The sequence below is a fragment of the Phoxinus phoxinus genome (assembly GCF_949152265.1).
Source record: "Phoxinus phoxinus genome assembly, chromosome: 10".
Lineage (NCBI taxonomy): Eukaryota > Metazoa > Chordata > Actinopteri > Cypriniformes > Leuciscidae > Phoxinus > Phoxinus phoxinus.
The window spans coordinates 35315202-35332685 of record NC_136885.1 but is presented as its reverse complement, the minus strand read 5'-3'; the positions used below and the strand labels follow the sequence as shown (position 1 = coordinate 35332685).

General features: G+C 38.9%; 1 protein-coding gene and 1 long non-coding RNA gene across 2 annotated transcripts in view; one reads left to right on the top strand and one right to left on the bottom strand.

The window, feature by feature from the left end:
• Positions 1-7996, top strand: part of LOC307005333 — a 60277-nt gene extending 52281 nt beyond the window's left edge. The window contains exons 2-3 of the long non-coding RNA XR_013799249.1: positions 5415-5721; positions 7825-7996. This is a non-coding gene — a long non-coding RNA (uncharacterized lncRNA). The remainder of the gene's footprint in view (positions 1-5414; positions 5722-7824) is intronic.
• rftn1b (raftlin, lipid raft linker 1b) overlaps positions 1-17484 on the bottom strand; it is a 144189-nt gene that overhangs the window by 54037 nt on the left and 72668 nt on the right. Inside the window, exon 4 of the mRNA XM_079625379.1 lies at positions 7861-8239. Coding sequence (XP_079481505.1) covers positions 7861-8239 — 379 coding nt within the window. The remainder of the gene's footprint in view (positions 1-7860; positions 8240-17484) is intronic.

Genomic DNA, 17484 nt, shown 5'->3' with positions numbered 1-17484 from the left:
TTGACTCGAGACTTGTCTGTCTTGACTCGGGACTTGACTTGGACTTGCTTGTCTTGACTCGGGACTTGACTTGGACTTGCTTGTCTTGACTCGGGACTTGACTCGAGACTTGTCTGTCTTGACTCGGGACTTGACTCTAGACTTGTCTGTCTTGACTCGGGACTTGACTTGGACTTGCTTGTCTTGACTCGGGACTTGTCTGTCTTGACTCGGGACTTGACTCTAGACTTGTCTGTCTTGACTCGGGACTTGACTTGGACTTGCTTGTCTTGACTCGGGACTTGACTCGAGACTTGTCTGTCTTGACTCTTGATTTGACTCGAGACTTGTCTGTCTTGACTCTTGATTTGACTCGAGACTTGTCTGTCTTGACTCGTGATTTGACTTGGACTTGCTTGTCTTGACTCGGGACTTGACTCGAGACTTGTCTGTCTTGACTCGGGATTTGACTTGGACTTGCTTGTCTTGACTCGAGACTTGTCTGTCTTGACTCGGGACTTGACTTGGACTTGCTTGTCTTGACTCGGGACTTGACTTGAGACTTGAATGCAAAGACTCGAGACTTACTTGTGACTTGCAAAACAATGAATTTGTCTCAACCTCTGCCGGCAAGTTTCAATTACAATAGAAGCCTATGGAGGAGTGAGACAGCTCTCAGATTTAATCACAAATATCTTCATTTGTGTTTTGAAGATGAAGGAAAGTCTGACGGGGTTGAACAACATGAGGGAGAGTCATTACTGACAGTTTACATTTCTGGGGGAACTATCCCTTTAAGCTGGTCTTGTAAGCAGGGTTATGAGATTCATTGCACTGTGAAGTGCGGGTTCCTTCACTGTGGCCCTTCACATGCACTTAATTAATTAGCTTGTAGATGGGCTAATTAGCTGGTGTCCTGGTCTAGCGGAGGTGAGTAATTAGGGAAATTAGCTGATGTAGTGGCAATCTCGAACGAGTATTTAGGACCGTCGTTTCTCTCTAGACCAGCTTGTTCAATTGACCATCCGTTCTTCTTCTCAATGAGATTACATTTGGCTGGAAAACAAAACGCTGTGCCTCAAAGAGAAGGAGAGTGGACCTAATGGATCACGATAGTCCAAGATGAATTTGTTTGTGTGCTTTGCTTACCCCCTAAAACCTCCCTATTTTCAGAACTAATGGGAAATTGACCGAAAAGATAAATATGGATGCACTTTTGTTCTGGCAGCGATCATTTAGATTGCCTGTGACTGCATTGAGTCATTAGCCTCATCTGACGGGACCCAGGAAAGCGGACGAGAGAGAGAACGATCCGAATGGCTTTCGAGCCGCATGCACTTACTGCACAAATCTCAGCAAGAATTAATCATTATTTGTTGTTTTACTTCAGCTCGGGTACAGCGGGTTCTTCAGTTAGTCTCATTTCCTGTAATGTCCACATGTGCATCGCTTTATAACTGATTTTTAGTACATATGCGTCTTTTTTTATTGGTAAGGGAAAAAGGAGGGCTGAAAAAAAGGTCAAATTATGATTTAAACGAAAAACCTTTTTTATTTTTTATTGTTATTTTCATGACAGTTGTTTACATTTCCCTCTCATTTTTTATTATTACTGCATTGCAAAACATTTAAAATAAAAAGTATTTATTCATAGGGGTCGGTTGAAAGAGTCTCTTCCGCTCACCAAGGCTGCACTTATCTGATCAAAAATACATTAAAAATTGTGAAATATTATTACAATTTAAAATATCAGTTTTCTATGTGAATATATAGTAAAGTGTAATTTATTCCTGTAATTAAATCTGTATTTTCAGCATCATTACTCCAGTCTTCAGTGTCACATGATCCTTCAGAAATCAGTATAATATGATGATCTGATGCTCAAGACACATTTATGATTATTATCAGTGTTGTAAACAGTTGTTCTGCTTCATATTTATGTGGAAACCGTGATGCATTTTATTTTTTATGAATTCTCTGAGGAATAGAAAGTTCAAAAGAACAGCATTTATATAAAACAAATATGTTTTTCAATTTAATGCATTCTTACTGTATTAATTTGAACAAAAACAAAAAATGTACTTGCCCCAAACGTTTGAACAGTAGTTTAAATGATAATTGTAAGATGCTTATTAATTAATTATTATTATTATTAATTTACTTAAATCATTGCATTGCAATATGCTTTAGTTAAACATTCAGGTTTTAGTATTTTCACAGTATTTTTACCGTAAAAAAGTTGCAAAAAACTTGAACGTAATTCACCTTTGGCTAAGCCCCGCCCCCCTTAGTTACTGTTGCTACCTCCGACAACCTCATCTGGGCTCTGGTTTGGTATCAACATGGCTTATGCTGTGACGGCTCTTCCTGCTGAAATTTTATCAAACTTTTATAAAGCAGCAAATAAAGTGTCCGATAGAAGTAGGCAAAATGGGCTGCAATATGCGTTCGAAGGCTATATTCAAGACATACCGGAGAAACGCAAGCAACAACAAGGCATCCAAATAGAGGCAAAAGCATAACGGTCACAGTCAACACATGACCCACCGCATATCCTAATCGAGACGGAGGCTGTGACTAACAATATCAGGAGAAACACTGTTCATGCAAAGCTGGGTAGGTCTCTGTTCACTTCTATAATCGTTATTATTTACAAAGCAAACGGACTACGCGAGTATAAAGTTGTATTTATTAGCAGCGTGTGCTAGCGTATCAACAGGGCAGAGCACCGAAATCATAACCTAAACCAGCATAAAACTGTCTAACTAGTATAACTTCACAGTAAGGTTAAAAGCTAAATGTATCTTAGAGAAAAAGTGAGCTTGTTGATCCTTGAGGGGTTTCGCTGACTGTGAGGACGTCCACACAGTTTAATACAAAGACGACACTTGTCAGTATTTAACTTCGGTTTTGGGAAGGGAAAAAAACGGACACCCCCCTCCAACCTCTCTGGGAAACGCGTATCTGTGTTACAAATGCCCCAGGCACAACGTTTAACCATATTTTTTATAAAACGACGATGTAATAGCCTGCCGAGCCCAAAAATATGAGCCGCCTACGTTGAAGTCAATGGAGCGCCGTGAAAAAGTGTCGGACCCTCTGTGGGAGCTCGTTCTCGGCTGCGCTGTGATTGGTCAATCTACATTCTAGGGCGTGGCTTAGCCAAAGGCGAATTACAAAATCATTGTTCTTGCCGAGTTCAATGGTAACAGTGTAAGGGCCGTATCTTGCACCCAGCGCAATTGACTTTGTACACCAACGCATGTATTATTCCTATTCTGCACCCGCACACAGCGGACTCTTCCCTCCACAGATGTACGTCGGTAAATTAGGGAATGAACTTGCGCTCGGGGCGGTTCAGTGAAAAGAGGAGTGTGTTCCGGCGCAAACGTTCCCTGGTGATATTCTGCAGTTTCAGAAAACAACTCCGCCACTGACCAGGAGAAACCCAGTCTAAAGACAGCGTTACTCATATGCTATTTTAAGGGCGCGTGCTTGGCCATTATGTAGCGTGTGAACAACACACACACTTTGATTCTCTAATCTAAACAGACGCAGCAGTTTTCATTTTTGCAAATCATACATTATTACAAGGAAAAATATTAACACACGAGGGAAATCATTGTTGTGTCCGTGAACATGTGAAAAAATAGGCATAAATCTAGATTACACATTTACCCAAATTATTATACGGCTGTTTAACCGAAGCTAATGTGTGTGTTTCTCCATCATCCTCATACAATGTCACTTCTCTGTGTTTTACGGCCCTGACGAGAACGACGGTCTCCTCGGCTGTGAACCGCTCCTGGCGTGCGCCGGCAAACCCGCCGTTATAATAGCAATCCGCCGTGGAACAAGCGCGCCGGCTCTTAAAGGGAATGTGAGAGGACGCTCTGATTGGTTTATTTCACGTTACGCCCAAACCACACCTATGAGTAATGAAGCGACTTCAGACCAACACATTTTAGATTTGCGTCGGCGCAAGAGTCGTTTATCCCGCCGGTATAACAGCAACAGCGCCGGGATCCGCCACAAAGTTACTTGCGTTTCGCGTTTGATAATTGCGTTTCAGAGCGTTACAATAGGGCACAATGTGTTTTAATGAAATCCACCTGAATACTAACTGGCTGCCCAGCTCTAAATACAGTCTGTGTATGTGAAGAAAGTAATGCTCTTCACACATGAACACAGTGTCTCTGTGACATTGGCTAACTTCCAGAGGGGTTTGGTAAAGTGTTGGATGTTTAGTGCAGAAACGAGCACACAAACGACCCCTCCAAGCTCTATATGATCCCTCTTAACCCTTTCCACAAGGTCAACCTCGCTGGATATCTGTGGCTAGCGCTGCCAAGGAACGTGACATGCCATCAAGCGTTTGCCTAATCCGCTCTTGAATTGCATCATATCAACACCCAAACACATCCCCCAAAAGTCCTGACCTCCGTCTACAGAGGAGCTGATAACTATGGAAATATTCGGATGTGGATTGCATCCCACCGGCTGATTGTGAAGGTCCCGGATATAAATAGAGGTTTTAAAACTCAAAGGAACCTATTCTCCAAAAACTTTTTTGCATTTGCACTGAATTCCCTTATGAATCGTGTTAAAACAATGAATTTGACAGTTTAAATAATCATCACTATTCATTTTTAGTTCAATTCCTCTAAAATATGTCAGTTGCAACTACCCTACTTCACTTTATGCCTGCTATTTTACTGCAATGCATTGTTTTATGTCAAATATTAACTTTCTTTTACAGTGAAAATATAATGCAAAACCAGAAATTCCGTTGGGAACCCATTATTTTCCATAGTTTTAGGGCTACAACTCTATTATCATTAAAATAGTTGCATAATCTTAATGGCCTTACTTTCAATTTCTTACTTCTTATATTTTTATTATGTTTTAAAATGCATCAACCCAGAAATGATTGCCCTTTTAATTTTCAACATAGTCAGGGATGCACAAATATAACAATTTTGGCAATACCGATAACCGATAATTCTGTATATTTGGAAGCCGATAACCGATATTTTGGTCAATAAACCTAAATCCAAATTTTCATATCATTTTTGAGAGCATGATTACAAAAAAAAAATTCTTACCATTAAATACCATGTCCCAAGCACACAATTATAATGATGTATTATAATTTTATGTAGCCGATATGACATGTTGCACTGTATTTTCCTTTTTTGAAGTTATCCAATCATATTTCAAGCAATTCAAAATGATCATGTTGATCTGAAGAGTCTCAGCTGAAGGAAATAATACATTATTTATTGGCTTTAATATATCAGGCTGATTATGATGACATTAAAACCATCGGCTGATACCGATATGATGCCGTGCATCCCTAATTTTAGTACGTAAAGCACTTTGAATCACTGCTGTGCATGAAACACAAATAACCGTGCTTTTCTTTGTGAACGCAGGTTTCACTCGATGGCTTTCCAGCTTCACCGCGGGATGAAAAACCCTTCCTCTCACACCGCTGACCAGCGCCATTACGCTTTATATATGATCTCCAGGAGCAATAGAGGGATTCGAGCGGGGAATGGCTATATTTATCAGCACTGGCGATAAGTCATAAAGACGCAGCGCTGTGCCAAAGCACTCCTGGCATCTGTCATTTTGTGCCTGAATGAGAAAAATCGGTGTAGCGTGAGTCCATAGGATCATTCCACATGCAGATGGAGACTCGGGCACAGGACTCCCAGCATGCATCATTCACATGCTACGGTGAGCTCGTGCACAATGCCACAGTTTCCGCAAGAAACGCCTCCCTAGCTAATGTTGAGAGTGAGGTTTGCCATCTGGTTACTGGCGGAAAGAGACGGGTGAACAAAGCCTAATCTAGCACCCGCTGTGTGGGTTTTTATAAATGCCAAATGTTCCCAATCCCATACGTCAAAACTCTGACAATGCTTTTCCTGAGACAAAAAAAAGGACCAGTGAGATGCTTTCACAGTGCGTGACACCCAGAAGTCAGATGATTTATGATCTTTCTAACTCATCAACGCTTCAAGAAAATCAGCTGGGATTAGAGCTGGCCGATAGATTACACCGTCGACATTAAAATTGAGAATTTCGCAGTGATTTTCATGCACTTAATTTGGCCGATACAGTGGATGTTTGGACTAGTTTCACCAAAAAACATCTCATCACATGTAAATGGACCAATTATTGATCAATAAAACGCCAATTGATACCAATAAAATGTCCGAATACAAGAACACGTAATGAGTGTTTAGTGATATTATAGAAATAAAATATTGATTTCTAAAGGCAATTTTTACAATGTCTGTCAGAGGTGTGGTTGTCTGCCAATAATACTTATTGACGGTTTCCACAAAAATCTGATCATTGATAATAATCATAAATGTTTCTTGATCATCAGATCATCATATGATACTGATTTCTGAAGGATCATGTGACACTGAAGACTGGAGTAATGATGCTGAAAAATTATACTTTACTAGATATTCACATAGAAAACTGATATTTTAAATTGAATTTTTTTTTCCCACAATATTACTATTTTTACTGTATTTTTGAGCATAAGAGACTTCTATCAAAAACATCTTACCGACCACAAACGTTTGAAGAGTAGCGTACAGTTTATATAGAAACTCTAGTTATAGAGAAATATGTAAAGGTGAAACTCTAAAAAATTATAGACTCATTACATGCAAAGTGAGATATCTCAAGCCTTTATTTGTTATCATTTTGATGATTATGACTTACAGCTTATGAAAACTTATGTTGAAAAATGATGCAGCTTATGTTGTTTATTTTATTTTTTATTGTTATTGCTATAATTTTTTCCCCTTTTTTTCCTTTTTTTTATTGTTGGTGTTTTGTTGTTTGCTGATGTATTATTAATTGTAATCTTGTTATGTTCCTTAAAGCTAGAGTAGGTAATGTTGGAGAGCTAGCCAGATTTGAAAGTGGCACCTCTTCTAAGCTCCGCCCCCTCCTGTCAGTGCTCCGTCCAAAGCTACGCCCCCCCCACAAACATGAACGCGCATCCACATTTGGAGTCAGCTGCATGTACCTACCAGTGATGCGCGGGTTGATCCAAAATGAGCGGGTGCCTGCGCCCGCGGTTACGAGTCATCCAAAAATGAGATGAGCATTTACTATAGCTACTTTAAAAAACGCGAGTCGGGTAGGCTACAATATTTTCTTTCTTTTTTTTTTGCGGTCCGAGTTGCGGGCGGGTTAGTTGAAAACGTCGGTCGGGTGCGGGTTGTTTATACATTGACCCGCGCATCACTGCTGTGCACGCAGTGGTGCTCGGGCACGAGACATGAAGGCATCTGATTGGTTCTTTACATTCGCACCGAATGGCAGTGATTGGTCAGAGTTTTTAATGTCCTACAGCTGCTACAGAGGTCAGATTTGTTTCATTCCTTTTTCTGAACACATAATGTATTGACTACTATCAGAATGGAAGGACCATTTCACCCAGTATAAAAAAAAAATTTTCTGAACAGGATTACCAACCCTACTTTTAAGTTGTAATTGTTTCATTGTAAGGACGTCCTCGAAAACGAGATGACACATCTCAAGGGGTTAATCTTAATAAATTCTAATATAAAACCTTTTCACAATATTCTAATTTTGAATTAGGGGTTTTCATAAGCTGTAAACCATAATCATCAAAATTATAACAAATAAAGGCTTGAAATATCTCACTTTGCATGTAATGAGTCTATATAATATATTAGTTTCACCTTTTAAGTTGAATTACTGAACTTTTGCACGATATAAAAAATTTAAACATCACGCTAGCCAGCATTTTATGCCCGAAACTAAAACGCAGTTGAATTCTCGTTAAAGGTTTCGTTTTGCTGAAAGGATGAAGGCTCGACCCACCGCTCTTGCTCCGGGTGATCCTGCTCGCTCTCTCGCTTGTGTCTTTGAGTTTGGCCGTGTCGTTGTTGTTGTGTTGCTGTGTTTCTCCAGGTCCGGATTTCAACACGGCTGACGTCTCAACAGAGAGATCATCTTCTCCTCCTCCTTCTGAAGGCTCTCCTCCCTCGTTTTCCCCTTGGTTCTGGTCCTCGGGCTCCGGCTCCTCCAGGGGACTGGGGCTCGGCGTGAGCCCGGATCCGTGCAGCGAGCTGGGACTCGAGTGCAGGGAGAGAGAGGGTTCCTCCGGTTCTCCGTGTCGGGACACATGTGGACGAAGACCCGCCGGCTCCTGGATGAAGCCCGCGAACATGATGCCCTGATCCGCAGCGTCCTGGATCTGCTGAGAAGAGAGAGAGAGAGAAACACTCAGGTCAAGTCACCTTTATTTATACATGACCCTGGATCACACAAACCCAGTCTGGAGTCGCACGGGTATATCTGTGGCAATAGCAACTATACATCGTATGGGTCGAAATTATCCATTTTTCTTTTATGCCAAAAATCATGAGGATATTAAGATCATGTTCCATGAAGATATTTAGTAAATGTCCTACCGTAAATATATAAAACATGTATTTTTGTGAGTGAATGCAGCACAATCGTGAACATAAATGCACAACTTTAAAGGCGATTTTCTCAATGTTTACATTTTTTGCTCCCTCAGATTCCAGATTTTCAATAGTTGTGTCTCGACCAAATATTGTCCTATCCTAACAAACCACACATCAGTGGAGAGATTATTTATTCAGCGTTCATATGATTTATACATCTTAATTTCAGAAAATGGACCCATGTGACTGGTTTTGTGGTCCATGGTCACATAAAGCGCTTTTTACAGTACAGATTGTTTCAAAAGAAGCTTTACAGTGATAACAGGAAAATAATGCAACGAAATTAGTTTTTCAGAAGACAATAGCGTCACAGTGTAAGAGTATATTCTACATTTCTCACATTATCACACTTTATTCGCTATAGTTTAGAAAATGGTGATAAAATATGAGCAGAACTCAGTTGATATTTCTCTGGTTTTGTCCGTCCTTCTTGTCCTCTCACACATGAATTATGTTGAATATCTGTCAGCTGGTAAATTTAACTACACAATTAGATAATACCAGTTTAGCTCAACCAGTGACCAAGCAATGCTTCATTGTGTTCAGTGTGTGTGTAAAAACAGCATTAGCAATTAAAGACAACACATGATCAGATCAAATAATTTTTGGTCACAAATATTTATAAATTTTACTTGTATGAAGAATTTTTGGGTATAATATGTCACAGTTTACTTTATATACATAAATGAAGTATAGTGTCCAGAACCCACTAGTAAAAAAAATATATAAAAATTATATCTGGTTTCTGAATAATATTTGGTTTGCTGAAAATGAACGGCAGTTTATACCAACATGGATTTGCATGCTAGTCTGTCTGTGTCTGATTTATCTGCTCACACAATGAGATTGTTTACAGTAGCCGACAATAAGGAAAGCCATGGACAACTTTAAATCCTTAAGCCATCTTCCCCATGTGGTCTGAGAACAAAACATCACGTAATCTGAGTCATTAACATATGAAAAGCCTTCTCACACAAGACAGAATTTCAGCTCTGAATTATCAAGGAATATTCACATCATATTATCACATAATATTATTGTGGTTTTTAAGCTTCGGTGAACCTCGAAAAAATTTAGTAGTGTGCAAAAGTTCAGTAATTCAACTTAAAAGGTGAAACTAATATATTATATAGACTCATTACATGCAAAGTGAGATATTTCAAGCCTTTATTTTCTTATAATTTTGATGATTATGGCTTACAGCTTATGAAAACAATATTCTAATTTTGAATTTGGGGTTTTCATAAGCTGTATAATCATCAAAATGATAACAAATAAAGGCTTGAAATATCTCATTTAGCATGTAATGAGTCTATATAATATATTAGTTTCACCTTTTAAGTTGAATTATTAAAATAAATAAAAAATGTCGAGCTTCATCTGTATATATATCACATAGAAAACATGTTTTAAATTCTAATAATATTTCATTCGAGTTTTTGATCACATAAATGCAGCTTAAAAACATTAAAAAAATCTAACTTATTGTATATCTCCGGAAAATTTGATATTAAATGGTTACTATGCCTTCATATTTTTGGATTTGACTTTATGTAGTGCTTGATTTGATCCTGCTCCAACAGATCTTCTCAAAATAGTATAAAATACTCTTTATTTTCTTATAATTTTTATGATTATGGCTTACAACTCATTCTAACAATATTCTAATTTTGAATTTGGGGTTTTCATAAGCTCTATAATCATCAAAATATAACAAATAAAGGCTTGAAATATCTCACTTTGCATGTAATGAGTCTATATAATATATTAGTTTCACATTTTAAATTGAATTACTGAAATAAATGAACTTTTGCACCATATTCAAATTTTTCGAGCTTCATCTGTATATATATTCACATAGAAAACATGTTTTAAATTCTAATAATATTTCATTAGAGTTTTTTGATCACATAAATGCAGCTTAAAAACATTTTAAAAAATCTAAATTATTGAATATATCTGGAAAATATTATATTAAATGGTTACTATGCCTTCATATTTTTGGATTTGACTTTATAGTGCTTGATTTGATCCTGCTCCAACTTAGCAGATCTTCTCAAAATAGTTCACTGACATCTTGAAACATTTTTATGATGTTGTGGTCGACCAGATAAACCCTCCACACCGCCGAGGGCTTCAAGTTGCATCGCATTATAAGAAGTTTCATTTGGAGAAAGTAGTTTCATTCATTTCCATTTTCCTCATTGTAAAAACATTAAAACCGATTGATATGCCACATTACCCTAACAATAAAACGCGATTCAAAACAATATATTGCAAAAAAAGCGGCTTCCTTTCTTCCACACCATCATCTATTTGAAATTAGCAAGCGCTGATTACAATGGCAGCGGTCCACCGTTGACCCGAATCACACGAGCATCTCCACTTTATTGTCAGTTCACGTTTGGAAGCCAGTCTTTGAATTCTCATCAAACCAAATTGAATCGTTAACTGTCAAGGAATGCTAATGATGCCATTTTCCATTATGCTGCTTTAATAAAGGCCAGCCTGAGGCCTGCCTCCACTATCTCCATCTGACGCCGGCGCCCACACCAGAACCACGCAGGTTATTTTCTCTGAAATTAAACCGGGAACACAACAGGCCCGTCCTTTTCCACCGGCATTGTTTAATGCATATTGAATGCTGACGCCGGGAGTCCTGTCATTATATTTGCAACAATGATGCAAATGAAATTGCATAGATAAGAAGCCGTCGGTGAATAATTTCCGAGTTTGATGTGACGGGTGGAAGGATCGTATTGCTGATGATCACTGCGATTAATCACGGATGAATGTGGACCTGTAAAAAATTAAACCGTGATTTTTACGGTAAAAAAACGGCAGCTGTGGTTGCCAGAACTTTACCGTCAAAAATACGTTAGCAACGTTATTGGTTTTACAGGCTTAACTTAAAATTTACAGTAATAAACTGTCTTTTATTATCTGATGTGAATTTACCGTTTTATTGAAATATTAATATCTGGTTTATACCTTTGTAATACACTGATAACCACCAATCACAGCAGTGATGAGAGTCACATGATCAATCAAAGCTCCTCACAAGCAGTTCTTCCACAGGAAAGTTAATACTAGGCTAATATATAGAAGCTGCATTAACTGACATAGTCGTAAAAAAAAGACAGAAATATTCTGCACAACATCTTACAGGGTTTTAAGGATATATCATATTTAAGGCTGTAACGATACAGCAAACCCACGATTCGGTTCGTATCCCGATTTCTGACCCACGATTCGATACAAACCGCGATTATTGCGAGGAGGGAGGATTTTAAAAGCCAAATAAATAAATAAATAGCTAAAGCTATAACTCTGTTTTCTTGTAACAAAATACTTTTGAAAAACAAACAGAACTATACTCCATTGTGGAGATGATTCGAGCATGTTAAAAATTCTTCTGAGGTAACCGAGGCTTACTGTCTGTGCTGTAAACCACAAATAATATATTGCCTATTCCGCATGACCCGCATCTCAAGCGCAGGAATAACGCTTGCCACAAAGTGAACGCGCCTATATAGAGAAATGCACACTTCCTACGAATTAGCCTAAGCCGCCATTTCTTTATGTTTTGAATTAACGTTAAATCAAGTAAAAGTATTTCAAGCTTTCTAAGTTTCGATTCGTTTATGAGGTGAGCTCCAGTTCACGCGCGCGCCGGTGCCACACACACACACACACACATACAAGCAAACACCGCGCGCTTTGCTCACTTGCTCTGGTGTTTGCTTGTGTGTGTGTGTGTGTGTGTGTGTGTGCTCGCGCGCGCGTGTGTGCGTGTGGGGGAGAGGTGCGATTTTTGAATAATAATCAAATGATACCAGGCACGTGCAGAGGGGGGGGCGTTGGGTGCTTGAGCACCTGCCCCTTTGCCCCTTGGTGCCCAAAGTGCCCTTTTCTCAAAGAAAAAAATTCTCCAATTTTTTTTTTTTTTTTTTTTAATTAAAGGCCCTTTTGTGAATGCCTGCCTATGACAAATCTAAATATTAGTAAAATTTATGAATAATAATTTAGCCTTAAATAAAATGATCCAGATGATGACCTTTCACCTGAAGACGACCTCATCCGACGGGGACGATTTCTCACGCAGCGCGCGCATTTTTATTTACTAGAAGATATCTTCAACACCGCGGCAGCTGGTAAGTCGTGATTCATTCTCAGCGAAGGGATTTTTTGATGTTTATTTACTTATTATTATTATTTTACAAGAACGATGTGAAGAGAGCATGCAGATATGTTGTATTGCTGTGTGTAGCCTGTAGAAGTAACGTTAGCTTGCTGTGTTTGAGGGAGAAAAGTTTCACACTCACAGGCGTCGAGATGTCTGGTCTTTTTTATGTAATTTGACTAAACTATTATTATTATTACAGTATTTAAAAAATAATTATCACAACACTGATAAGGCTTATACTGATTTTCTCATTCTCTGAATTATCATTATAAAAATAAAACAATTCAGAACAGGATTCAAACATAATTATATATTATATATATATATATATATATATATATATATATATATATATTATTATTATTATTTTATTTTTTATTTTTATCTACAACAGCAACAGTAGTGTTTACAACAGAAAGACCACTATAGTCTGTAAACTCAATAATATCTCTGTGGAAATAAATGTAAAAATATCAATGTCCATATAAATTGAATAATATACCTGACCTGACATCAAAGTGCAGTGTGAATGAGATGTGATCCTAGTAGATTTCAGGAAAAGGTATGAAATGTCCTTTTGTGTTTGTGTTCTGCAGTGCAAAGATGCCTCGCAAAGAGAGGATAAAAAAACAAAAAAAGAAGGAGCTGCTTGAGTCAGCAAAAGGCAGTGGATCCCTATCCAGCTGGTTTATGAAGAGTACATCAGGTAAGAATAACACATGTAGCCTGTCATTTGTTTACATTGCAAAGGTGTTCAATTTTAGACAACAACAACAACAGTAATACTAATATTAATTACTATATTCCAGTGTATCAGTTCTTTAATGTTTTGTATCAATATTTAAGGTGGACTTATTGTTTAGGTACCAGAGTAGTAGTGATGGTTAAAATAATAGATTGATGCTGAAATAGTAAATTGTGCTGTGTTCCTAGATGGACAGAGAGTGGAAAGTAATAGATCAGATGAGGAGATGGAGATAGAGGAAGAAAAAGAGGGAAATGTAGAGGCACAAGTGACAGAAAGAGAGCAGGGAACAGCAAGTATGGAGAAAGAGGCTGGCGAGAAAGAAGGAAATGTAGAGGCACAAGTGACAGAAAGAGAGCAGGGAACAGCAAGTCTGGAGAAAGAGGCTGGTGAGAACGAGGGAAATGAAGAGGCACAAGCGACAGAAACAGTGCAGAAAGAAGCAAGTCTGGAGAAAGAGGCTGGCGAGAAAGAAGGAAATGTAGAGGCACAAGTGACAGAAAGAGAGCAGGGAACAGCAAGTCTGGAGAAAGAGGCTGGCGAGAAAGAAGGAAATGTAGAGGCACAAGTGACAGAAAGAGAGCAGGGAACAGCAAGTATGGAGAAAGAGGCTGGTGAGAACGAGGGAAATGAAGAGGCACAAGCGACAGAAACAGTGCAGAAAGAAGCAAGTCTGGAGAAAGAGGCTGGCGAGAAAGAGGGAGATGAAGAGGCACAAGCGACAGAAAGAGAGCAGGGAACAGCTAGCCAGGAGAAGGAGACAGATGCCAGAGAAAGGCTATTTTCAAACCTATTTGGACTACAACACCCAACTGACCCTGCCCACGTCCTACAATTCAACATAAAGTATGATGAGGCCTTTATCCAAATGTGTGATAATATTGGACCCTGCCAACCAGTACTGTCATTTCCAAAGAATGTAGAGGGACGGTCATTTCAGAAGAAGTGGTACGAGAACAACCCATGGCTAGAATATTCTCCTAGCACTGATGCCATGTTTTGCTTCAGTTGTCGTCTTTTTTTAAATGATGAAAAATACAAGTGTCACACTAATTGGAAAACTGTAGGATTAAATCGCTGGAGGAAGGCTTTAGAAAAAATTAAAGAGCACTGTGCCTCAGAGGCTCACATGTGTGGTATGGTGAGGTGGAACTCATTCAAGAAAAAATTACTGGAGGCAGCATTTGAAGTGGGTGACCTTGAGTCGCAAGCTGCAAAAGACAAAGAGAGGGAGAGGAACAGAGAAGTGTTGTCTCGTCTGATTGCCATTACTCTTTTCCTGGCAAGACAGGGTATGTCTTTCAGGGGAGATGATGAGACTTCATCAAGCCAAAATCGAGGGAATTTCTTAGAGTTAGTGGAGTTGTTCAGCAAGTATGACAGTGTAATTAAATTACACCTTGATGCTGTAAAAGAGAAGCAGGGAACCCAAAAAAGACCCCAAGTCTCGCTCCTCTCGAACAGAACCCAGAATGACTTAATCAAAGCTTTGGCCATATCAGTAAAACGTGTCATCAGAGAAGAAATTCAAGAGAGCAAAATCTTTTCGATACTTCTGGATGAAACGACAGATGTGTCCCACACTGAACAGGTTTCTTTTGTTGTGAGATATGTACACAACATGAAAATAAAGGAGCGATTCATTCAGGTGTGCAATGTACATTCAACAAGCGGAGATGCTCTTGAAAACCTTGTGATGGCTCTACTGGAAGAAAATGACCTGAAAATAGAAAACATCCGGGGTCAAGGTTATGATGGGGCTGCAAACATGAGTGGGCACTATAAGGGACTGCAGTCCAGAATCCTGAGGCAAAATCCAAAGGCTTTGTATGTGCACTGTCAGGCACACTGCCTTAATCTGGTATTGGTAGAAAGTGCAAAGTCAAACATCTGTTTTGTCAACTTTTTCAATCTAGTTGAAAAACTTTACACTTTTATGGCCAACTCATCAAAACGGCACTCTGCATTTATTGAAATGCAGAAGAGGAAGCACCCCGATCAGCGTCCACTAGAGCTGAAGAAACTGTCAGATACTCGATGGGCCTGTAGAGAGAGTGCACTTAGAACTCTGGTGAAGGTCCTCCCATCTGTCATGCAGTTCCTTGAGGAAATGACACAGCAAGATCCCCCAGACTCCTCAGCTGGTGATGCAATGATCCTTTTAAAAAGCATCAATTTTGAGTTCTTCTTGTGTCTGGAGATGACCTGTCCAATCTTCCAGGTGACTGCAGTTGCATCGGATGCATTGCAGCAGAACGACATGGACCTGGCTGCAGCATACAGCATTGTTGATGGCGTTTTAAAAAGGCTTGCCTACAGCAGAACAGAAGAAGAGTTTGAAATCATTTATAAACAGGCTACAGAGAAGGCTGCATCAGTGGGCATGGATCCTCCATCTGAGGTCCCTGGTCAAGCTAGGAGGAGGAAAGTGCCAGAGAAATTCAAGTTTGCTGCCACATCAGCTACGACTGACCATGCTTTCACAACTTTGCTGGAGTACTACCGTGTTAAAGTCTATTACGTTTTTGTGGACACAATGATCCAAGAGCTTCAGAGACGCTTTAAAGGAGGAGATCATTCCAAATGGGAAATATTGCATGCCTTCCATTGCCTGACAGTCCCAGAGAATTGGAAAACAGCTAGCATTCCAACAGCAGCACTCCAAGCTGTGAAGAGACTGTGCCAGTTCTATAATATTGAAGATGAAGACAAATTGCAGACAGAATTGAAGGTCTTCCATACATCATACTCATGCCCACCACCAGCCAATGTGTCATCTATTCTTTCAGTGGTAAAGGAAAACAATGCACATCTAGTTTTCCCAAACATGACTCATCTGCTGAAGACATACGGCACACTTCCGGTGTCAACAGCAACTGTGGAACGTTCCTTCTCCAAACTTAAGCTGGTGAAAACAAAACTTCGCAGCCTTTGCAAAGAGGAGAGATTGTCCGACCTTCTTCTGTTGGCCATTGAGAAGGACATTCCAATAAATGACAATGATGTCATTAACATTTTTAGGGACATGGCCAACAGGAAATTTCTGTTATAAAAGCCTATAACAACTCATCCTCCACTTATTGGTAAGATTAATGCTACATTGTGATTTTTAGTAGGTGCCAACAGAATGAACGCAAACACACACATACACATTTTAATTTCTTTATTTATATTTTTGATTAGACAATCAATCAAAATCCAACTACATCTCACAATGCAATTTGAAATCATGATCACAGTATTGTGTACTCTAGACACATGTCCATGGCCACCATCATCCTATCCCCCATTAATGTTTTTTTTTTCTCAGATAATTTAACTTTTTTGAATCTGGTATCTTATTTTCTCTACCTGCAGCTCTTGGTGTGCAGCAGCCTCTGTGGAGCAGTCAGCCTTGGCAGGTCAGTGAGCCAGATCCAAACACTGTCAGCAATCTTTACATCTTAGTCACATAACAATTGTTTAATCAGCTAATATATCTCTTATATGTTTGTTGTTTTAATGTCTACAGTCTCTCAGATCAACTCCAGTATCATCAGCAGCAACAACAACAACAGCAAAGGCAGCATACTCACTCAAGGACTTGTGTGAAATCTAGTATATTTGCTGTAAAAAAAAAAGTGCTGTATTTTTTTCTGTTTGCTTTGTTTTTGTTTTTAATATAACTCAGTTTTTGTCTAATTTTTGTAATTCAGTTTTTGCCATCAAAATAGCCACAAATGCTGACATGGCATTAAATAAAACTATACTGTACGAAACATGGGCCATGTTGATTTTACTATAAAGTTTACTATAGTTTTTACTATAATGGCTGTTCTTAATTATTCTGTATAACAGAGAAAAAAAAGCCATCAGGTTGGGACAACTTAAGACACTTCAGTTTCTAATTATTAATAGGTGGACAGACAGAAAATATTTTTTTAACTTTTAAACTTAAAATGGTCTTTTCTGTTCTGTTTCTTTTCCAAAACTGCACCACAGCGTTTGCTGCCTTATCAATACAGAATCATCCGTATCGATACGCGAATCAGCAAGGAATGCCG